At 38.2% G+C, this 23,782-nt stretch overlaps 3 protein-coding genes across 3 annotated transcripts; all 3 read left to right on the forward strand.

Annotated features, from left to right (window-relative positions):
- Positions 1-6,855: 6,855 nt before the first annotated feature.
- RB195_026151 (uncharacterized protein) lies at positions 6,856-12,150 on the forward strand (the record flags this gene model as incomplete). The annotated part of the gene is made up of 14 exons (XM_064214579.1): positions 6,856-6,990; positions 7,426-7,534; positions 7,632-7,750; positions 7,828-7,937; positions 8,418-8,558; positions 8,621-8,710; positions 8,772-8,893; positions 8,966-9,053; positions 9,142-9,250; positions 10,023-10,184; positions 10,721-10,825; positions 10,923-11,042; positions 11,682-11,759; positions 12,073-12,150. The coding sequence occupies 14 exons, from the start codon at positions 6,856-6,858 to the stop codon at positions 12,148-12,150; spliced, it is 1,566 nt and encodes a 521-aa protein (XP_064070460.1).
- A 317-nt stretch (positions 12,151-12,467) lies between these two features.
- RB195_026152 (uncharacterized protein) lies at positions 12,468-13,941 on the forward strand (the record flags this gene model as incomplete). Its single annotated transcript, XM_064214580.1, has 4 exons — positions 12,468-12,646; positions 12,710-12,804; positions 13,737-13,835; positions 13,895-13,941. 4 exons carry the CDS (start codon positions 12,468-12,470, stop codon positions 13,939-13,941), a joined length of 420 nt encoding a protein of 139 aa, XP_064070461.1.
- Positions 13,942-15,172: 1,231 nt separating this feature from the next.
- On the forward strand, positions 15,173-20,912 carry RB195_026153 (uncharacterized protein; the record flags this gene model as incomplete). The annotated part of the gene is made up of 14 exons (XM_013451244.2): positions 15,173-15,307; positions 17,540-17,651; positions 17,739-17,857; positions 17,918-18,027; positions 18,158-18,298; positions 18,356-18,445; positions 18,512-18,633; positions 18,808-18,895; positions 19,013-19,121; positions 19,398-19,559; positions 19,631-19,735; positions 19,845-19,964; positions 20,437-20,514; positions 20,829-20,912. The coding sequence occupies 14 exons, from the start codon at positions 15,173-15,175 to the stop codon at positions 20,910-20,912; spliced, it is 1,575 nt and encodes a 524-aa protein (XP_013306698.2).
- Between the last annotated feature and the right edge of the window lie 2,870 nt (positions 20,913-23,782).

Consider the following 23,782-nt stretch of genomic DNA (forward strand, 5'->3'; position numbering starts at 1 on the left):
TGAGTACATGTACAACTTTCAATGAATCCCGACATGATGATGGTTCAGTATTTGTATCTTACCGAACTTTTCAGCGAGTTCGCCTTCTTCAGGGCTCCCGATGCTGAAATCGACCGTGATTTATCCGATGATCACCCTATCCGGGGAACAAAGAACACTTCAAGTTTAATGTAGATCATGGAGAGGATGGTGATTCCGTCCATTCCTTCCTAATCGCCGTAAAAAACGGCCCGGAAGATGCCGCGCATGCATAAGGCTGGCGCGCTCCAACCGAACTCCTAGAAAATCGCGCGCCAGAACGCTCGAAGTCGTATATTCCGGGCCTTTTTTACGGCAGTTAGAAAAAAATAGACGGAATCACCCTTCTCTCCATAATCTACGATTCCGTGTAGGCATAACCCACCTGAAACCCGCACCACCCCATATTCGTGGGGTGATGCCTTTAAATAGGGGCGAGTTCCCCTATAATACAGAGGCATTCTCATTTAGTTCAGAATCGGTCTTTCATTGCTGAATAATTTCCAGCACAACACCGAAGACTTGCTGGGGTATGGTAAGTACCAACAAATCAGCGGATTTACCACCTCCGACTGCAACTCACCTTAAAACAGAGTTACCTGCGTGTCTTGTCTTCTACTTTCCAGTAAAAACACACAAGCTATCTCACTAGCAGCGACCTCAACGACCGATCTGAAAATCCTCCAACATTCCAAGTAAGCCCTATCATAAGCTTCGTAGGGGACCATACAGATAGGAATGTTTATTTCTCGAACATAGCATTGGTTCAGCTGCTGAAATTCGTACCAGCTCACGTAACACAATCCCGAATGTTTTTGGATCATTCAAAAACATGTTTGAAAAAGTGAAGTGTAATTGAGTCTTCCGATGTTACTGCGTTGTACACAAACGTCTTCAATGACTCCGCTATGCAGGAGTTTTTCAATCAATTTCAAGCTCAATCCACTTGTATGGCTTTACCGTGGAACAGTCGATGGTTACTGTGAGAGAATGTGTCAGATGGACCTTCTTTAGATGCTCGGATAACTATTTCGCACAAATCAGAAGTCTCGCGATGAAACAACGGTTCGCACCAACGCTTGCCACTGAGGTGCCAGCTATGGAAACGACCTTTGCTTTATTGCCGATACATATTTACATACTTATATTTTACATATTGACGACTGTTTCCTTGTCTGTTTCAAGTAGTAAAAGAAAAGTCAGAGCATATTAAGTTTACTCGGATGAGCCTAAAGGAGAATAGTTACCCTTCCTCAATGTCCACAATGTCCAAATGCGAAACAACGCACAGGACAGAATAGTACCGTAAACCTAGTAACAATGTGCTGATTTACTAGTACTCTTCCATACCTCATTGAGCCTAGGGTATAGTGCGCTAGAAATTTTTCGGTAGTGGAAAGACAATTGCATCTGCACTTCACAAGAACTCCCCCCTCCCCCCTCTTTAAAGGCAGCATACCACGAATCTGACGTGGTAAGGGAATCCGCGTTAAAAGCTAGAGAAATGGTTGTAGACTGCGGAATTCGGGTGGTTCCGCTCATCTCTTCTTAGTCGTCGGCATGGAAGACCCCGTTTTTCAGGAAGATTTCAGTTGCAACTCATCACTCTTGTGTACGCCAGTTGCCCACCAGTCGAAGACCAGTGAGTTCTCCTCGGCTGGGTATTCAAGTGAAACCAATGAATAGGTTGCCGAGAGAACCAGAACGTAGACGTCGAGGAGCGTCCTAACGTATCTCGTACGAACTAAAACGGTTCCCACGCTCTTTTTTAGAACAGTTAGGGAGAGTTCAGTGGAACCACCCAGTATCCCAAAATCAACAACTCTATCTCCAGCTTTTCCCGTGGATTTTCTCACCATGTCAAATTCGTATTCGTACTCACTCGAAGCCCCAACAGCAGACTTAGGACTTCTTTCGTTCGGTGGATAAGGTGTTTGATCAGATAAATCAGGTTCAATTCCACACCTGCATGCTCTAAGGAACTCAGAACCACGGAAACGTTAGCCAAGAATAGAAGACTACCACAACCTCGTGTCCGGCTCAACTTAAAAATGCAAATTCTGAAGTTCATGTTTCATTACGTCAGAAAAGACGTGAAAGAAAAACCAAAAATCAATATTTGTCCTAGACTACATGTTTCATTACATCAGAAAAGATGTGAAAGAAAAACCAAAAATTAATATTTGTCGACAAAACGGTTATATTCATCGGGAGCGTACGCAAAAACCGTATCCGACAACCTATTGCGCCTGAGGCAAAGGGACGTCGAAATCGGAAATCTGATAGTCTAATCGATCCCACATTCATCCATTTGCAAAGATCTGTACATGAATAATTAATATAATCATATAACTGCATTCGTATACAAAGATTTTAAATTTTACATACGCAGATATGTTATGTGTGGTGTTTTATAAACAATATAATTCCAATAAGTGTAAAAAGTGCTTTACTTTCTTACTGTAAATTCCACTGTGCCAAGCAAACATTTTTGTGGAACTTCAGATAACGAAACTTATTTAAAGGATAAGGAAAAATTATATTACTGCCGTAGCGCCATTCTCCTGTAGGTGCAAAATTTGCTGAAAATTCGTCATTACACGATCAATTCTTGCTTCGCACCAATATTTTCTTCGTTTTTTAAAATTTTCCGGAAATATGTCCAAAACTTCAGTTAAATACAGCATAAAAACACTCTTTTCTACTTTTACTACCTGAATACTTGTCAGTACTCATGTCCTAGATCCACTACACGTTTACTTTCAACTGCATAATAAATATTTATTCCCGATCAATACTGATTCTGCTGATCCCGTACAGTAAGAGAATAGAGTGGTGTTATTGTTATTCATTTGTCACAGTTGTCAGCTGTCAATTGTCAAAAGCATGTCAGCTGTCAATTGTTAAGTGGATTTTGATGGAATTTTTCAATCAATATATAAAACAATGGGCTTTATTTTTCTGATATCGGCTTAGTTTTCTTCATTAAGACGTACAAATTTTATTTACTAGATTGTCACATAAAGATGGGTAAGTTAAGTCGATGAAACACAAAGGTTCTCGAGATTTGGTTATATTGGAAGCAAATTACAGTAGTTATCATCTGACTTTAAAAAAAGAAAATATTGACATCCAGCCTCTGACCTTCATGACCCCTATTACGAGTAATGTACGCTGTTTATCTGGCAACTTTATAGAACATCTGCATCGTTTGGTCGCATAGACTGATAAGTCAACCTCCTTTTGGTGTTCGGGCAAGGTGTAGTTGTGGAGGGAGGGAGGCCCTCCACAACTACACCTTACTCTCTCAGAGGCTCTTATTCCAGGGAGTGAGTTACTAAGTCAGTCGAGCCAATAGAACCTAAGCGTTAGTCTTAGATGATCTCTGATATGTATGTTAAAGCTAGTAAGCGATAAATAGAAGATGTATCTTCCAGAAATAAGAGCGCTGTTGAGTGTCCCACCCGCCTCCGACTACACTCTACCCTGATTTCTTTCGTACAGCCAGGTCAGAACGACCCATAGGTCGGTGCATTTGCGTAAGCGGCTGCGCACGTAGCAGCCAAGAGGCGGTGATGTCGAAGTGGGATTCTAGCTAGCATAACTCGAATTGCAACGATATGTGGTGCTAATGAGGGTCCCACATCGAAGTTCAACCGCTACGCTCCTCTTGGCCGCTTCGAACGCAGCCGCTTACGCAACCGCATCGAGTTTCAGATTGTTTTGACACAGTTATGTATTGTTGAGTGTTACTAGTGGATGACGTTCCGACTATTTGGGAAGATCTTTTTTGTAGGAGAAGAGAAAGGATATTTTAAACAGACCACGTTAAACTTGTTTTGATGGTTGACTTGATGTTAGGTTCATTTTTTTCGTTTGCACATCTCTTACCAGTCAGTAACTTGTCAAAGACAATATTCGTTCTATAATGGACTTTTACTAGGACTAATTTTCGGAAAATTGACCTCTAGTCAATCGAACCATCAGCAATATGGCTGAATCACTTTTGTTCTACTTTTTTCAGTTACACCTACTTGTTTCTCTTTATCATTTATATTTCTATTTAATTTTTCAATTTTGTTCCGTCATTATTAAACAGTGAATCCTTGTGCTTTTAGGGAACTCTGTTTTTTTTTCGGAAAATTTGTGTTGATTTTAATGATTGTTGATGTAACTTTTTTTCTTCTGGTTTTATATTTTTCGTGCAACCTGTACACTCTATCTTATTTAATTTGATTATGTTTTTTTGTATTCCTTCGAAGTGAACGTCGTTCCATTGTTAACTGTCATCAGGGTTGTGTACGTACGTGTGTGTGTGTGTGTGTGCTGTCAACTGGGTACGCTGTTTTCCACAATTATCGATCTCGAATTCTAACAAACATTTGTCTTGTGCATTTCACTCACTTATTCTAATGTCCAGGTGATTTCAGGTGGACTATATTCTGAAAAAATTATTTATTCTTTAATCCTTATAATGCTATTCCATGTAAAAAGCCAGAAATTATCTTATAATGCTCTCTTCATCAAATTACTACTAGTCATTACTTCTAATACTTAATTCTATGTTAGCATTGGAAAAACCCACCATAGTACAGTCATCCATAATTCCTCGAAATTAAACATCCACGCCCTCTCATTTGTCTCAACATCACAAAAAAAAAAGCGCTCGAGTCACTTCAAAACTCACAGGGGAAATGCAGCTCCTTCACATATATTCTCTTTCCAGAAAATGAAGTTTTTTTCTTAAAACCTCGCAACGATACCGTATCGGATCTCACCATTTAAATAAATGTATTCATGTTTGTTTCTTTAGTTGTTTTAGAATTCGTAGCTAATTAAAACTAACTAATTAAACATGAAGCTTAAATTATATTCTCACTTGCCGAATCAGTTTTAAACCGAATATTTCCTTTATCATCGGCAATTACTAATTTTCTAGCCTTTTTTTTGGACTTGCCTTGACCAGTGTTCATTCTCTGGAAATAGATACTTCCTGTAGATGTTGCCCTATCTAATCATCACTTCTTGAAATGAATGATGACCTTTCCTTAAATAATCGCTGAACAACTTCTTCCGTTAATTCAAAAACTTTATAGGATACTTCCGCCAGTACCAGTTTCTTTTACCGAAGCCGTAAGTCATTGGAAGAGTGAAAATATAGGCACTTCTTGGTAATAGTTTTATGTTAGATGGAAAAGAACCGAATTAGATTTTTGAACTATGCTTCCTCATAAGACATCATTTTTCTGGACCTGATAGATAGTTTTTTTTCCTACGGAGAACTCTTTTAGGACTTCGGAATTATTGGGAAATAGAACTCACAAGATCATGTAACTGAGTGTAACGACCATCAGTAGTTACTCCGAAAAGATCAGTTGTTTAGGGACGGATCAATATTTCTATAATTATCACGCGACAGCTGTTCTTCAATACTTACTTGCAGGTAATCACCAAAAAGACGAAAAAAGACGTCGTAATATAAAGTGCAGGAAAAGGACAAGCGAACTCGCTCAATTAATGGACATATCGATCTTCTTTTGTTTCGAACATTTCTTCAAACAGTTCACCTTTTTGCGATCTGACAAGGTGGGGCCGGGGGCACACATCAACTAGGGACTTAGGGAATTGTCCAGTTGTTTTTTGAAAATTGTTCCCTCGGAAAAAATGACCTGTTCAGCAGCTACCTATCGATTAACGAGTATTGATTGGGCGAGAATGCGCCTATAATATATCTGTTACGTCTATAAGTCAGTTTAATACTTTAACTATTGTATTATTAGTAAGAAACTGCGCTATTCCTGACTTATGCATTTTCAGCTATTCATGTGATGGATCGATAAACAAGCTTATGATAGAGTGTAACATAACGTTTCGTGACACTTATGATCTAATCAATACCCTTCACTTTTCTTTCAAGTTTTATTGGCGAATCTGATTATCGTTTGCTTTGTGTTGTACTTTTTTTCTAAAAGAGAAGTGTTTTATGTTTCTTTTTATTTGTTTCTAAAGGTCTAATTTCTGTTTGAATACGTGTGATAATGTTGAAATTTATTAGTTTTAACTTGTTCCTGAAAAGATTCCAAGCACTATTGATGCTTAGCTACATGTCGTTTTCACTGTTTTTGTTTCATAAAGTTTCATTTCACTTGGTTATTCTTTTTTTCTCTTTGAGAATTCTTCACACTACTTCTTTTGTCGCATTTACTCACAAGTTAAATCTATGGTTTCCGGGCAAGAACGGCTTGTTGTGTACTATTTTACTACAATATTAGTTAGGAAAAGCGAGTATTTCTTTCCTAAATATAGTTTTATACAAATAAAGTCCATTTTAATGATGTGGAGATAAATGTGACTCCTATCACTCAACCTCACTAGTGATGTGAGTTATCTAAATACGCTTTCTTCTACATAACTGGATAGGATAACTTCGTTGAATTTGTGCCTTCCAGTAGGTACCATGAGTAATTTGTTTTGGACATATTTATTACCTTTTAAAATATTAAATATCTCAAAAATGAAGTTTTTTGTTCCATCTCAAGAATGATTTCTAGGAAGTTTGTGTCCTTGCTGACGGCACAGTCACACCTGAAAAAATGATAGACGAAAATAATGAGATCGAGAGAGAAGCTTTTTTGTATGTGATGGGAGTTTGGAGCGTTGTAAATCCCCTAATCATCTTCCTCTTTCTTCTCTTCTCCCATAGTCTTTGTTTCGATCATCTTTTTTTTCGTTCTTATTATAGTCGTCATTCAACTCCTTATTTTTACTTCTATGTTTCTCGCAACGTTGTTTTCTTTTTTAAACATGAATCGTGAATTCCAGTAGATTCACTTTCAGATGTTTGGATGCTTATTCTTACTAGTGGGACCACTGGTAACGTTTGTCGTATTGCTAGTGATTACTGTGGCATCGTTTGGAGGATCATTGGGGATACGTGAATTGTACGTCGGAATATTGCTACGCATATTTGAGGTTTTGTTCCTTTAATTTCCGTTTTATTTTGTTATATCTTTTTTTAGATCTTACAACCCATTTATATCCTACATGTGTGATTGGTATCATATTACAAAATTCCTGAGACTCTTAAAGGCATCACCCCACGAATCTGACTTGATATGGATTTCCGATGGTCAAAGACTATACAGGAACGTAGATTGCAGAAACGGGTGGGATCCCGCTCATTTCTTCCAAATCGCCGTAAAAAACGGCCTGGGAGATGCGGCTTCGAGCGTTTCCGGGCGCTATTTTCTACAACGAGTTCTACTGGAGCGCGCCAGCCTTGTGCACGCGCCGCATCTTCCGGGCCGTTTTTTACGGCAATTAGGAAGAAATGGACGGAATTACCCTCCTTTTCGTGGTGTAATGCCTTTAAAGGAGGGATGTGATGATAGAAATCATTTATTTTAGTGGGGATCTAAAATCTCCCACAACTACAACTTAGATGAGCCTTCAGAAGACTCGCCATCCCCTACCTCTCCTGCACGAATAAGAAAACGACATTCATCTGGAGATCTTGGTGTGTTCTACTTCCCTATTATTTAATTTATATATATATGTATATATATATATATATATATATACTTCTAATCAAACTCATCCTCTCATTTTTGTAGGCATTATTGAACGCGAAAAATCGGAACGGATGGACTCCAAACTCCATTCTACGGGTGAACCTGAACAGCGGAGAACCACCGTTAGCGTAGTTGTAGATGACAGTATCGAGTTTATAACGGTTCGTGCATTCAATTTTCCTCTACTTGATCACCGACGGCCTTTCGCTCCTTTTAAGACCCATATGTGCTACTACAGGCTGGAATTGAAGCCGTTATCGAGGATCTTGTGACGAGTCGTTTCCGGGCAGAGCAGCTCACATCGTGGAATCTTCTTACCAGGACACGATATTCCTTCCAGTACATAAAGTAAGTGACATATTCCTTCTTTTATGCTAAATTTATGTGCGCAGTTTTGTTGCAAGCATAGGTGCGATAGTGAGAAGCCGGACCTTCCTCAGGTGAAGGAGGTTTAGCTCATGGGGTGCAGCTCAAGTGAAGAGGGCCCTTTTAGTAGCCATCGAAAAGTGAAGGGGGTAATTTCGCCTACCGTATAAAAGTGAAGGAGGTCCTTTTCCCAAACCGTTCAAAAGTGAAAGGGGTCAGAGCACCGGCTTCGACTATCGTATCTATGGTTGCAAGCTTTTAGCAGAGAATATTTTATTTTTGAATCCGAAATTTTGGATTTGGAAAATCACTAAATGGTACTACACTAACAAATTTCGCTCTTCGCTAGTATTTTAGAAAATCGCCCGTGAGAATCGGCCACGGCTCAATTTTTTTTAACTCATTCAAATTCTGCTTATGTTCGATGTGGAACGTTAACAAGACGAATCCGTAAACGTTTAGCTGGAAGCTATCCTTGCTATGGGCAGCTGGTTTCCTATTCCGCTACCTTATTATTGTTCCTATTCGAATAATGTTGTTTCTTCTTGGAATGACCACTATGTGCGGGATCTGTTACATGGTAGGGCATATTCCTAATGCAAAGTGAGTTTTATGTCTTCAATTTTCGCTTTTTCATATCCGTTCAACATCTTATTGATTGTCAGAGTCAAGAAGTTCCTCAATCGACAAGTTATGCTTGCGTCAATGCGTGTTTTATGCCGTTCATTCTCAAGCATAGTTCGTTTCCACGATAGGTATTGGATTCATTCGTATTTCTTCGATTTTTTAAAAATGTTTTCATTTGTATGTTCTAAGGGAAAATCGTGCTAAAAAAGGAGGTATTTGTGTTGCAAACCATACCTCACCAGTTGACATTATGATTCTAAGTTGTGACAACTGCTATGCAATGGTTGGACAGAAACAAGGAGGAATTCTCGGTAACGTTACATCCTTCTTCTAGCAAAATTCTCGTTTTTTTTGTTTTTTCTCGTGTGAATAATGTTTTTAAGGGTTCATCCAAGACACGTTAAGCCGTGCTGAAGACCATATTTGGTTCGAAAGAAGTGAAGCTGGGGACAGGAAAAAAGTAACTCAGAAGTGAGGTGTATCGAATTCGTTTCTTTCATCACTCTTAGAGGGTGAAGGTTCTTTCTTCACTTGCTGTGACAAAGCTGCCCGTGTTTAGATTACGAGAACATGTAGAGGACGAGAACAAGCTGCCCATAATCATCTTCCCTGAGGGTACCTGCATTAATAATACATCGGTTATGATGTTCAAAAAGGGATCATTTGAGGTAAGCAATACGTCAAAAATTGATTCTTTTTGAATATTTGTTTTGCATATCCCACTGCTGCCGTTTTGTCATTACGTAAAATCCCAGAATAGAGATAGTCGGGTTAAAACTACCCGCAGCTTGGTGTAGTTGAGTGAGAGATTGCGGTCGAAGCGGTGATGTGGAGCTAGCGGTTAGGATCGAGGTAGGACATAACTAGCTTCACTCACACTGCAGCGATGAGTGACACTAGCGAGGGTCCCACCTCGATCCCAACCGCTACGCTACTTCGCATCGCTTCGAGCACAGCCGCTTACTCAACTGCACCAAGCTTCAGAGCGTTTTTACTTTACTGTATAAAGGAAATTTCTTTTTTTTTATTCCTTGTACTATTGAGACCCATCCTTTTCACTCTTGAGAACATTACTAGTAGTCTGCATTAAAAAAAACAACTGCAAATATGAAAATTAAATGATCAGACAAGATTAAACAAAATGATCGAGGCGAAGAGCATATCTTTGAAAAGCTCTATTAAGTGAAGAAGTACTTCCAGAAATTCTGAATCAGTTGACCTTTATATAGTTAAATTTTCGCCGTACGCCATTTAATTCGTACATGAGAACCTGCAGGGAGTGTCAATGTTTCTTTGGTTGCCGTTTCATTAGCATTTTATTTCAGCTACTTGACTCCTCAAGTGTTCATGAAATTTACGTAAATAAAACAGTACGTTAATAGCTGCAACGTGACTCTATTTAAAAAAGAGGTAATCAGCAAAATTAATTATTGTACTCAGATTGGCAGCACGATCTATCCTATAGCGATGAAATACGACAGCCGGTTATCAGACCCGTTCTGGAATAGCAGCGCACAATCGTACGGCGAATATCTGTGGAGGATGATGACGTCATGGGCAACCATTTGTGATGTATGGTATCTGCCTCCAATGACCAGAAAGGTTGGAAAGTTATGGTTATGTTCATCCTAATCCAAAATGTTTTCTCTTATTTCACCTATCACAAGTTTGAGACACTGCGAGTCCGAGCATTTTGTGCTTAAAAAAAACTCTCGCGGACAATCTCTACCACAGTCTTCCTTTTGTTAAGCATAAGCTCAGGAGTACCGCTGGAAAAAAATCGCTGCAGAGTCGCGGTGGAGATATCGGTCGCAAGCTCTAGCGAGCAATGGTCCCACCTCGATCCGCGTAGATTTATGCCGCTACGCTCGGCCGCACCGCGTCGATAGCAGTCACTCACGCAATTGCACTGTGCTTCATGTAGTTTTGACTCTACTGATAGCCGATAGTATATAGTAGTAGTAGTGTAGTATAGTATAGTGCGTTAGTCGTAATCAAGGAATGAACAGTATAAAAACTCGGGCACTCATAATATGTTGGGTGTTTGAAATTGTCAACATATGAATCATGCTCGGATTAGGATGACGTTGATTGTCTCCCCTTCAGTTTTTCTATTAATCATAGAGTTGCGAACTTAGGAAGGTGAAGATGCGATTGCGTTTGCCAGAAGAGTGAAAAAGGCTATTGCCAAAAAAGGTGGACTAGTTGATCTCGAATGGGATGGCGCTCTTAAGAGAGCACGGGTAAGCAGTTGGTTTCTCACTTTATTTTTTAATCTCTATTTAGTTCTAATTAAGTTGATATACGTCCATTAACATGTCTTACTTTATCGTTGTATAGGTTTCCGATAAGTTGATAAAACTACAACAGAAGCTTTATTACGATCGATTGACTAGAACAACATCAATAAATGACATGGTTGATGAAGCTATGAAGTCAGACGCGTTAGAAGTTATACAGGTGGGATTTCAGAATCTATACAGCCTATTATTAATATTTATTACCAGCCTTAAGCTCACCTTCGTCTTATTTGGATCTAGTTGTCATTGGAGCATCTTTCCTGATTGCAGCAACATGTCTTTTTGTTAGAATTGTACTGTACTTTAAAAAAAAGAGGTTGAGTATCCGTAAATCTGATAGGGAGAGGCCGGCCATTCCTCAGGTGAAGGGTGTCTAGCTCATCTCAAGTGATTAAAATCCCTTTGACAACCGTCCAAAATTGAAGTGGTCCTTTCGCCAACCGTCTAAAAGTGAAAGGGACCGGAGCACGGGCTCCTACTACTGCACGTATGGCCCTTTCCTATGTCATTTGGATACTTACTCAACTTCATCTGTTCTTGGGGTCACATTCTCTGTTATACTCTAATTTAATCCTTTCTTGAAATCACACATGTTGTACTACTTATTTTTACCGCAAAGAAATCTTTAATAAGTACCTTATTGGTTTGAAAATTTTGCACTCTAGAAGTAATTTCATCTTTCTCACTTTCTTAATTATATTACGTTAGTATCTTGCTGATGAGACAAACCACCAAGCTCTTTGGCAAAGTCTATTCTTCGTGTCATTCGAGCTGAAATCTAAAGTTATTTCCTATTTAGTCGATTGACGATGAAAATCGTAATGAGCTGTTGAATCAAATACACGAAACTGACGACGACGCTGTCATCATTCGAAAGGTAAGTTTGGCATCAAATAAATAACTTATAATACGTTTTTATGGCTACCTCGTTGGCATGTACCGTTAATATTCAGTTATTTTGTCTATAACATTTGAAATTCATTGCTTTCTGGGTCTAGTTTACAGATGTGCTAGTTATTTAGCAGCTTGACGGGAATTCTTTTTGAGTGTTAAAAGACCTGTCATACTGTGATTCATATTTTCAACTTATTTGCAGCTTTATTCCTAATAGTTTCCCGTTCCTTTTATTTTCATGGATTTACAAATTACTGTTTATCTTTCGTACAGTTCAAGTGTTGTTTATTTTTCAGGTTAGTGCATACAAACAAGACATGCGAAGATTCTCCGAAGCGCGTTTACCGACAGTAGAACCATCATGGAAGGTCTGATGTTGAACTTCACGTTTTCCTAGTTGTAACAATGTACTAAAGTTTAAAGTTGTTGTCGATTCTTTCAACTAAAGATGTCGCTTTATATTGCTGTATCGATTCTTCATAGTGTGTTCATCATGTTGATCCAAAGTCTGTGCCTTTTATTATACTTTCTCGATTGTATTATAATGCATTGATAGATTTTTAATGTTTTAATCAATTTTTTTGTTTGAACTTGTTGGATTCATTTCTACACGTGTTTTTACATGTACTCTATCCAAATTTTATACGATTTCTAACGCTGCTCAGTGTTTGTGAATTAGTTCACGTTTTAAATGAATACTTCTCATACACTACACGATTTTGTGGATTCAATCATCTGCACCAGTTCACCTTCTATATTCAAGACGGAACCAGAAGCAGTGTTGTGCATTTGCAGATTCGTATTCACCGATTACCTGTCTTGGAATGATTTGCTTCGGATTCAACACGACAGCACTGTAGACGTTATTTGGTAAGTAGTCCCTCCACAAAATATCCTGGTTTTTTTTTAGCTCGGCACTTTAACTTAGTTTAGTCCAGTGTTGTTAACAATATTACAAACGCTGGGCTCTGCTAATATGAGTGCCGGTAGCTGTGGACAACAAAAAATCCGTTGTTTACTAGTAGAAGGTTTTTGATTACATCAGTTCTATTTTCTGTTTGTTTCAATTGAGTCACGGTATGTACATGTTGATGCTTATGATTTACTTCTAAATGGCTTTCAAAAAAATTCTGGATGTGATCACGTTGTACATAGCTCTTTATAGTGTTCCGTATACACAGTGGCTTATGATTGTCTAAAATACGATATTTAGTAGATGTCATTTAATTCGCCTCATTCTTGCTAGCTATTCTTACTTTCATAATACTCTTTGCACGATTAATAGGCTTATAGTTTGCATCAATGAGATAAGGAAAAAATAGGACAAGAGACATTGAAACAATCTCAAGCTGCTAAACATAGTTAAAATCAAAAACAATGAATTCCTCTCAAGCAGTCGACTTTTCTTTTAGCTTAAAGAAAGCACAAACAAGAGATTTCTCGCCTGAATTTGCATCTTTTAATTTTAATTTTAATTTTTGCAATTTCTAATCTTTCATTCGGGATTTCTTTCTCAATCAAACAATTGTTGGGAGAAGAGCTTTTTTTCCTCAGTCGTTGTCTTAGATATACAAATTGAAAATCCACTTATACTAATGGGTCCTTCAAAAAATATCGGATTTTCTTCGTTAATAATGAGAGAGCCCACTAGAAATTCAATTCCATAATCCGACAGTATGTATGCTAGCAAAGTACGATAAATGTATCGTAACTGTTGTAGATAGTGAAAGGGACGCAGAATTGAGGGAAATAGGGATTCAGAATTGTTCTGACTTTAAGGAAATGCACAGTTTTTGATGTTGCTTCCAGCTAATTTGTTCTATTTTTCTTTTCCATATTTTCCATGCAGGATTAGGATTGATATGTGACATTCATGGACTTATCTTTTTTTACTTCAACAACTGAGCAAATAAATTGGTGTAAAAGTGTTCGAGTGGAGCGAATTTAGAATTTTCTCCAGAGGATGTGATCGACCGACCCTATCTATCTCGTGTAGAAACAATGTGGGGGATGCACTATTTCCTTGAAGAGTGGGATCAAGATCTCGCCATCATCAGATGTTAGTTAATCATAACAATGATCTTCACTTATCATTTCTATGATAAGGTTTTTGCTTAGGTCACCCCACAACGGATGCGATAACAATAGTGGGGTTATTCAAATGAAGGCCATCGTTATCGCGGCTGTCCACAAACCCTTCGTTTGTTCAATTCAACGAAATATCTAGATCTTTTATTTAATTGATTTATCACCATTTATTATAGCTCTATCTTTTAGAATGTCGCCTAGTTGTGGGATCTTTTGGTGATAGATTTACAGAACGACAGAAACGCGTAACCGCAAAATAATTCGTGGCATGATACGGAAGCTAGAGCGTAGCAATAGTGCAAAGTCTCCTCCTCAGTCTGACGAAAATATGTCCCGCCTGTTTCGTAACTGACATCACTCACTACCTCTCCAATAGATCTATTTTTAACGCTTTTTTTACAGCTTACATTCTGTTGACTTCAAATCATCAGTCTAACAAAAACATTACTCATTCAAATCACTTTCATCATTTCTTCATCATATTTTTTTCTCCCTAGTCTGCAACAAGAAAACAATATCGATACTCGCACAGAACTTTATCACACGTGATTTCGGATCGTCATTCTTGGCACATCTTTGTGTTATCTTTCGGAGAAGAAAAAAAAACCTTTCTGCACACATTTCGATCGAACGAGCCGCTCCCTTATCGATCGTTTCGTTTTTATTCGAGTTTAGATGAGCGGAAATTATGCGTCTATACTCATCTGTAACGCAACGATAGAGTAGTATGTGTGACGCAACGATAGCGTAGTGATGACGATGGAATAAGGTTCCTGGCGACTTATTGATTATTCTTTTGCATCCAAGTAGCCGATCAACAACCAGCAAACTCAGCACGGGGCGCAGCATATGTTTCGCGCCGTTGGTGATACGAGTGGTACTCGTTTTTTCAATGATTATGATAGTTCTGTTTAATGTCCACTTATCTTCTATTATATAGTGGTAGTATTAGAAAATATACCGTATTCCAGTGGTAAATAACAGAGGAAACATCTGCGATTTCTATTGCTCACGATATAATGCCAGAACTTGTTGTTGAGCAGCGTTCAGTCGTTCGCATTGCCTCCCTCAGCTATGTCGATCAATATCTCCCACTATGGAGCGCCCTCAACGCTTCCACTAATGCTTTCGAAACGTTCCCAATCCGAAAACAATTCTCGCCTCTTTTTTCCCTAGTTTCTTCTCCTCCTTGAAAGATATTTGAGTCAGTACTTTACAGGTTTTGTTTTCGAATCGTTTTCGGTTCACATAAATCATTCGTTATCTTATGAAATTTTCCTTTATTCATATTTGAACAATTGGTTCCAGATGTTTATATGGTTACTTTTGATGATATTTCCCCCTATAACAATTACCATTCTACTGGTAGTTGTTGTGGCATCATTTGGAGGGACAATAGGTGTACGGGAAATGTTCGTCGAAATGTTGCTGAGAATATTTGAGGTTTGATACTAGTTCTTTTGTTGTTTTGTGGGATATTTTTCACTTTTATTTGTGTCTTTTTTCTTTTCTGGTATTGCATCATTGTCTGCGAAATGTTATTTTGTGTAATCACCAGGTGCTCATAGTATTTGTTTGAGTTCCGATGTTTTCATTCGAAAATCTGCTGTGATCTTGGATAAACTCTTAGAGTATTTCTCACGGAGTGTGAATAACTGTTTTTACGAACAATATTCATTTCCGATTCTGTTTTTTTTTTCTCTTAACACAGGAAAGAGTTACTCACGCACCGTAATCATAACACGCTGCTGACAGCTTTGTGTTTCCCTCTGAAGGTGGAGTGACAACATGTTCATTTTGTGCAATTCTTAATCATTCATGGAATTTTGGCCTTGTTTTCCTGAATTTCGGGGTTTACTTTCCTTCTTTTCAATTGTGTCCCCTCGTTTCCTGTCTTTTCTTCGACAAATCGCAGTTATGACGTTTTTCTAGCGTTTAATCAACAATATTTGCAACTAGTCGTCAGTCATCCGTTTTTTTTTTGTCACATTCCGCAATTGCGGGGTTGTATTTTCTTTTTACTAACAATTTTCCAATTTTGTGGACATTTTTTTCCAAATCTGGGTCTAAAACCTAATGGAAAACCAATGGACGAAAATGATTACTACTATGAACTATTATGAAAACTTCTGAATGCGTCAGAACACATGTTTTGTTAATGAATCACACATTTTATATTGTGATCCCTTTGCATTTTGTAGTTCTTTTATGGATAGTTTACCATTTTCTTTTTATTATTTTATTACTTTTTTTTTGCGGATGTCGTATATCTCGAGATGAAATATATCTCAGGGATAATTTTTTAGATTAAAAAAAAACTTTTGCGTCTTTCCTAAACGTAATGTTTTCGATGTTATAATCTTGGTATGAAACGGTAGGAGAAATATGTTGCGTCCGTTAACATCCCACTTGTGCGCTTCATTATGATTGCAGGCATTCAATCATTGCAAGAGCGAAGACCATATTTCTTATCATTGACGGTAACGTCATAAAACATTTAGTTTAACACTGTAGAAAAAGGTTGTGATTTCATGGACATTAAAAGTCATTGTGAAATGACACGTGAGGTTTTTTCTCCGTAAATTCTTTGCTGATCGAGGACATTTTCCCGTCCATCTCCAAAACACGTGATGTATGTGCATCTATATTTGTTCAAATTACTACTTTTTGTTGCATATTACATCCGTTCTAGCGGATTTCCGCTTGTCAAACTTGTAGAATAAGTCTAATAATGTTTATTTTATAATTCCAAGCTTATGTACAAGTCTCATTTTAAAGCTGAAAAAGCAATATTATGTGATTCGTCTCACCAGCGGGAATTTTGAAGGGACCCATTTCAAAGCTAGTCATCTACGATCTAACGTGAACAATCGTTCTCCATCCACAACTTTACGCTGAGAAGAGTCGGTCGACGGTCGCGCCTTCCCCGTAAAAATCTATATTTTCAAACTTCCGACCAAGGATTGTGCAGATCGGAGGTAACAATTAATCGCTCCAATGGTAATTTTTCAAAAGTATCGTTTTGTTTTTCGATCTTTCCCGTCTTCGCCATCCGTGCTACTTCCGACGATGAGCATATCCAGTCTGTGCGTCGTAGACAGAATCTGGTTGAGTTCTTCAGGGTACATGGGCCCTGATTTGGTCTTCAACTGGTATTTGTTTATCTGCGAGCATTTACGATCCAGGGATTGAGTCCTTTTTGTATCTGCAGTCGTACAAGTTGAACAAAGCTGCACCTGGACGAAATTGGGACAGATTACTCTACCAGTTTGCTGTAAGCGGTCCTCACAGCTATTCCACAGTCTCCGTCGGACCTCATCAATGTTACCGCTGCAGATGGTATAATCTCCGATGCGTATGACGGGACGATTCCTAACGCATGGATCCTGGAATAGAACAAACGGTGCACGCAGATTCCGCAGCAGTCCTGGTAATGCGGCTTGCTTGAGTCCATCCGGTAGCGTTACGTGATACTACTGAGTGACGTAACGGATGTTTGTCGCTAACGATTCCAGCAAACATCTGTGTACAACTCAAATACTCGATTTTATTCATTTTTATGTAGGATAGGAGAACGTTTTCTGTTTTTTCAAACAATTCAATATTTTCAAGCTTGACTTTCACCTACTCGTTCATTACATTTTTTTCTGTTGTTCTCATTCGTGTTTCTTGCAGTGGGGTTCCACGAGTTCAAATGACGAAGTCATCGCAGAGATTCCACGGGATCCATCTTCCACGTCAATCTCACCTGCTCGTGTGAAAAAACGGCACTCCTCTGGAGATCTTGGTTAGTTTTGCTACACATTTTCACTACTAATTGTCACGATTTACAGTTATGTTGTTTTTATAAGTGTTATTGCTTGCTGTTTTGGAGGTATCATTCATCGCGAAAAATCTGAACTGATTGACTCCAAGCTTCATTCAAAAGATGAGCCTCAGCAGAGGCAAACCACTGTTAGTGTGGTTGTGGATGACAGCATTGATTTCATAACGGTTAGAGGGTGTTAATAACTTTGGTTGAGTCTATAGTTTAATGCAAAATGCGCGTTACAGGCTGGTATTGAGGCCATTATTGAGGATCAAGTTACTAGTCGTTTTCGTGCAGAGCAAATCCCATCATGGAATCTACTCACCAGGACACGATATTCCTTCCAATATATAAAGTAGGTTGCAGGTCCTTGGACGTTAATGTTCTTGCAAAGTACCTACAAGCTTATTTGAAATAGATTCAAGTAGATTTAGTTGTAAATTTTTCTTCCTAGCTTATTTCATTACGATAGCGCCTATTTTTAGCTGGAAGTTGACCTTGTTGTGGGTAGGCGGCTTCCTCTTCCGCTACCTCCTTCTCGTTCCAATACGAATAGTGTTGTTCATTCTTGGAATGACCACAATGTGTGGAGTGTGTTATCTGGTGGGACATATTCCCAACTTAAGGTGAATTTTATGGTTCTTTTCTCTTCCATGCGCTTTCAGCTCATTATTCTTCATCAGAGTCAAGAAATTCCTTAATCGGCATGTTATGCTTGTATCAATGCGGATATTTTCTCGCTCTTTCTCGAGCATTATTCGATTTCATGACAGGTAAAGTCGTTTTTACTTTGTATGGTTTATTTATTAACTTCGATTCTCAATGTATCTATGCTTAAGGGAAAATCGTGCCAAAAAAGGTGGTATTTGCGTTGCTAATCATACCTCACCAATTGACGTTATGGTGTTGAGTTGTGATAACTGTTATGCTATGATTGGACAAAAACAGGGAGGATTTCTTGGTTAGTTTTTCATCTTTCTCTCGGATGATATCTTTAATCCTGTTATAACGAATTTATTTCACTCGGTTTATAGCGTTTGAACGAAATTTCTCACAAGTCACATTATTTTTCTCTTATTCCTCTCCTAAATCACACAATTCTATTGCTGTCAACCTGCTTTGTGTTATTTTTAAGGGTTTATTCAAAATTCTTTGAGTCGTGCTGAACATCACATTTGGTTTGAAAGGAGTGAAGCTGCAGACAGGAAAAAGGTGACTCAGAGGTAATTAATCTGAATAAAATTTCTTCCTCCTTCACCCACCTACCTGTTGTTAGCGTTGATGCTCTTCTTACGCAGACGCTTCCATACGTTTTTTTTTTCAAATTTCCTTATGTTTAGGTTAAGAGAGCATGTACAAGATGAAAGCAAACTACCAATTATAATTTTCCCTGAAGGAACATGCATTAACAATACGTCTGTGATGATGTTCAAAAAAGGATCATTTGAGGTAAACAGGACAGCGAAAGCATCTTTTCTTTGTCATGCCACTATATAGCTTCATCCGTAAATCCATGTTTGAGGACTGATTGAAACACATCAGTACTCATAATATCCATGCGCTAAATACGCACAAAATTATGTTCTCAAATAATCAAATGGTTACGCTATCTTGGGCGCTTAATATGTGTGTGGATATAGAATTTGACTGAGTGGAGAAAAAAAAGGATTGTCAGCATAGTATGAAATCCTGATACTCCCGCCTATTCTGAATGATTTCTTCCAGATTGGCAGCACAATCTATCCCATAGCGATGAAATACGACAGTCGGTTGACGGATGCATTCTGGAACAGCAGTGAACAATCCTATGGGGAGTATCTTTGGAGAATGATGACTTCATGGGCTATCATCTGTGATGTGTGGTATTTGCCTCCAATGACCAGAGAAGTTGGTTATCACATCCGTTTCGTTTTCTCATTACTTACTCTATTCTTCAATGAACGTTTGAATGCCTCCAGCCGGGTGAGGATGCGATTGCATTTGCGAGGAGAGTGAAGAAGGCTATCGCCAAGAAAGGAGGCCTCGTCGATTTGGAATGGGACGGCGCTTTGAAGAGGGAACGGGTAATTTGATGACTTTTTTTAACATACATTTTGCCATCTGTTGTTTCCAACGCGTTTCTACTTCCTCTCAAATTAGCAATTTTTTGTTTGGATTTATTGTTTTGTTTAGGTCTCCTCGAAGTTGGTACAACTGCAGCAGAAGCTTTATTACGACCGGTTAGCTAGAACGACAACCATAAATAACATTACAGATGATGAGATGCGAACAGATGTATTAGACATTATGCAGGTGAGACATGAGCATATATACTTCCTTCCAAACGAAGTGATTGCTTTGTATGGAATTAACGTTTAAAATTGAGCATACTTTTACAATCAAATACCTTTTTTTTTGCAAAATAGTCCTTTTAAACAATTTCGTAGTTCGTCCTTCCACCATCACAGGAGTGTTGTGGAGCAATTTATGTGAATCTCAAATTTGATATGTTCGTCCTCCCTTTTTTTTTCTTTTGTACCAAGGAAGTTTACAGTACTCATGAATCACTTGTTTCCACGTCCCCCTCCTCCCGCATTCATCATACTTTTTCCATCTATTTGTTTCACATACACTGAGAAACATTTGTTGAAAATCAGTGAAAATCTTTTGAGATGAGATGATATCCCTTCTTTTTTAGTACATAATGCGCTCAAAAAATGACTTGTTGTCGTTCGGTAACCCGAGAGTTGAGGTGCAAAGATTTGAAATTAATATAATCCTTTAGTCAATTAGCGAAGAAGACCGGAATACTTTGATGAAAGAAATTGATGAAATTGATGACGACGCAGCCATCATTCGAAAGGTAAGCTAGCAATTACTTGAGCAATGCATGATAAATGTGTGCGTAATGCAATTGTATAATAACGTCTAGCATTTAACATTTTACATAACAACATTGTAGTATTTGTTATGGTTTAATTTGCCGCAATGATTTCGAAGAAGTGCTGTACTTGTGACAGTTCAACGCTAATTTTTTTTCCTATAATATCGAAAGGAACTGTATCAGAGGAGTGTGGTTGACCATATACCATTGCATGTAATTGTAGTACCAATTTGTGTGAATCTGCATGTATTAGACTTATTTTTCCTTCAACTCAGTTGCTTTTCCCATTTCAGGTTACCGCTTATAGACAAGACTTACGAAATTTCTCTGAAGCTCATGGAGCAACAGTAGAACCAGATTCGAAAGATGTCTTATAAAGTATTGAGTGTTTGTGTTTTTATAATCATGTATTGAAATGCTGTGTTGTTGAGCATTTTTTTCTTTAAAAATTTTTGATCATAGTTATCGTTTCATGTTGGTGCACTGATGTTCGCAACGGGTTGTCACGTTGCTTCGGAGTATATAAAAACTTTTATTGACCTGGTTTTCACCTGATTTTACTTGCTGCTCATTTTTTTGGACATGCTTCTGTGCATTTTTGTTATTACCAAATGAAAGTCATCTCAATCTTGGTGTTATTTTTACTTACAGTTTAGATTATCTCTAACACTGGTCCGTTCCTGAGCAGAAATGAGGTTATTGCAAGCTTTTTTTTCCGGGATTTTGTGCATACTGCAAGAAATTGTGACTTGAAAAGCTTCTGATGCGTTACTACGCTAAGGTGTTATGAATGTGCGGATTCTGGACGGCGATTGATCCTATGGATAATTGAGGAATCTTTATTATTGCTTTTATTTTCGTTAATTAGGAGGGTTGTGTACCGTTATGAGATTGAGTTGATGTCAAACCCAGATATGGAAGGTCATCAAGATAAACGTAAAGCTCTGCAATGTCACTGAGTGGCCATCTACTTTTATATTTATAGAAATACGGTAAGGTTAAAGAAAATTGAAGCTGATATGCGACAATATGGACTTTTGTTTATAAAGCGAATAGGTGTTTTTTCCTCATTTTTCTTTTTTTCGCCATCCGTTTTTTTTAGGATTGTTATGAACGAGCAAAAGAGTCCTAACCACTCCTAATCACATGGATGTTATAGTGCCTAAATGAGCTTTAAGCCTAATGGATGGTTCAGGAAGTGTCTTGTTGCACAGATGTCTAAATTACATTCGCATGGTATAGAAATACGATAACGGAAATGGTGAATTCCTGACAGGACCGAGCAATGTCCGTTTTCTATTCTTTTGCAATCTGCACGCTCGCAATGCTCTCAACTTCTATATTATTTAGTTATTACAAGAAATCCTCGAAAAATCACCTCTTTTTACTTGTTTCTTTTCACCAGCTACACCCACGCTACAGTTTAGTACCATGAACTGTTATCTTATCGATCACGAACGATCAACGGTGCGATAAACTGGGATGCACTATGGGGACTTTTTTTTATTTTAACGAATCCTTTTTTTTCTCCACATTTGAATACAACTGAAAAAAGCAGTTACTGCTTCTGGAAGCACATTAATTCCACAAAATTTGCATTTCTGATGAAGAACCTATAATTAAGAATTGAACGATGTATAACGTAACCGCGGGTAATGGATGGAAATTATGAGACAGTGGTTAATTGAAAATTTATGGAACATGAACTGAATGCTGGTAGCAGAGATGAAATCCAATATGAAAAAGAAAGAGTTAAATTTCCCGCTTAATACCGGAGGCAAAACGTTGAAATCCTGGTAGCTACATGACTTGAATGCGTTTTTTTCCTCATTGGTTCCACTGTAACTCTTTTTCTTGGACTCTCAGCATTTCCAGAAACCCCAACTTACTCACACGCTTTAATGATAAGCTAATGCTCGCTCGTTCGTACTTGTCGACCTATCACCATTCACAAATTATTCAAATTATCCATCCAAACAACAAGCTATTCAAAAATAAGAACTATTCTTTGTCCTATTTTCTGTAGACCATAAAAAAAAAGGTCGGACCGGAAGAGCTTGTTTCTCCGGTACAAAATAGGAATCTATGTACGATGCAGTTCTACTACTCTATGCAGCTTATTAAATTATATTATTAAATTAATTATCATTATTAAATTATTATTATTATTTATATCGCGATCCAATCACTCTAACAATATCATCCTAAACACCGAAATTGTACTAAGTACTAACACTAAGTAACTACTAATACTTTGGGGGAAAACATGCTTCAATCTTGCGTCCTTTAATAACTAGTATACTGCGGTTGAAAACCGATTTTCAGCAGCAACACGTTTTTGTCTGCGGATTAGTCCTGGAATTTGAAGGTTAGGGACCTTTGTTCTAGATGGTTATATTCGGGTTAGAAAGGCATGAAGTTCGGTGCAGCTGCATAAACAGCCGTACTCGAAGCGGTGCGATGAAGTTCGTGGTGGTCCCACCGTGGTCCCAACCGTTACGCTATGACGCACCTCTTCGAACGCATTCATTTACGTAATTGCACCTAGCTCCATATTGTTCTGACTTGGCTATATAAAGGGCCGCAAAAAAGTCTGTTTATCACGGCGCTCCAAAAATCTCAAAAGAAGAGCTGAGGATCCGTGGAGGATCATGTTGTTTGGTACAAGTAATTGTGAAGAAGATGGAGACGTCAGATAGGCGGACTTCTGCGGTTCGCCGATGAGGAATTAATCTCATCCGGTGGATGATATATAGCGTAGCAAGGAGAATTGCGAGGAAAAACAAGATGGAGACTTTGCCTCCTCAAGAAGGCACAAAATTTCGCATATCAGTAGCCTTGGGAAGAAAGAAGTGGAAAGATGGTTCGAAAATAAAAGAGATGTGAAACACGTCGAAATGTCACCGCACATGGATTTGTTGCATTGTCCCAGAGCGGAAGTGGAGGCGTGATCCATTCGTTGGTCAGAATGACGTCATCGAAGATGATGATGTCACACTTATGGTCCGTAAAAGATGAAGGAACTGATGAAATCAGGTTTGCTCCTACGTTCGCAGCACTATCGCGTCCAAGCTATTTTCATCTTTAAAAAGGCCGGATTTTGAGGTTGACTCAACCAGGCTTTCTTACTCTCTTTGTTCTCTATTTTTCTTTCCTTTCTAGGATTTCGGAACATGCCGCTCGCTTATTTTCATGTGTTTTTTCTTGTGATTATCGCCTTTGTCTATTTATTCTTGAATAAATAGGT

This window comes from Necator americanus, chromosome X (genome assembly GCF_031761385.1).
Source record: "Necator americanus strain Aroian chromosome X, whole genome shotgun sequence".
In the NCBI taxonomy this organism is placed as follows: Eukaryota; Metazoa; Nematoda; class Chromadorea; order Rhabditida; family Ancylostomatidae; genus Necator; species Necator americanus.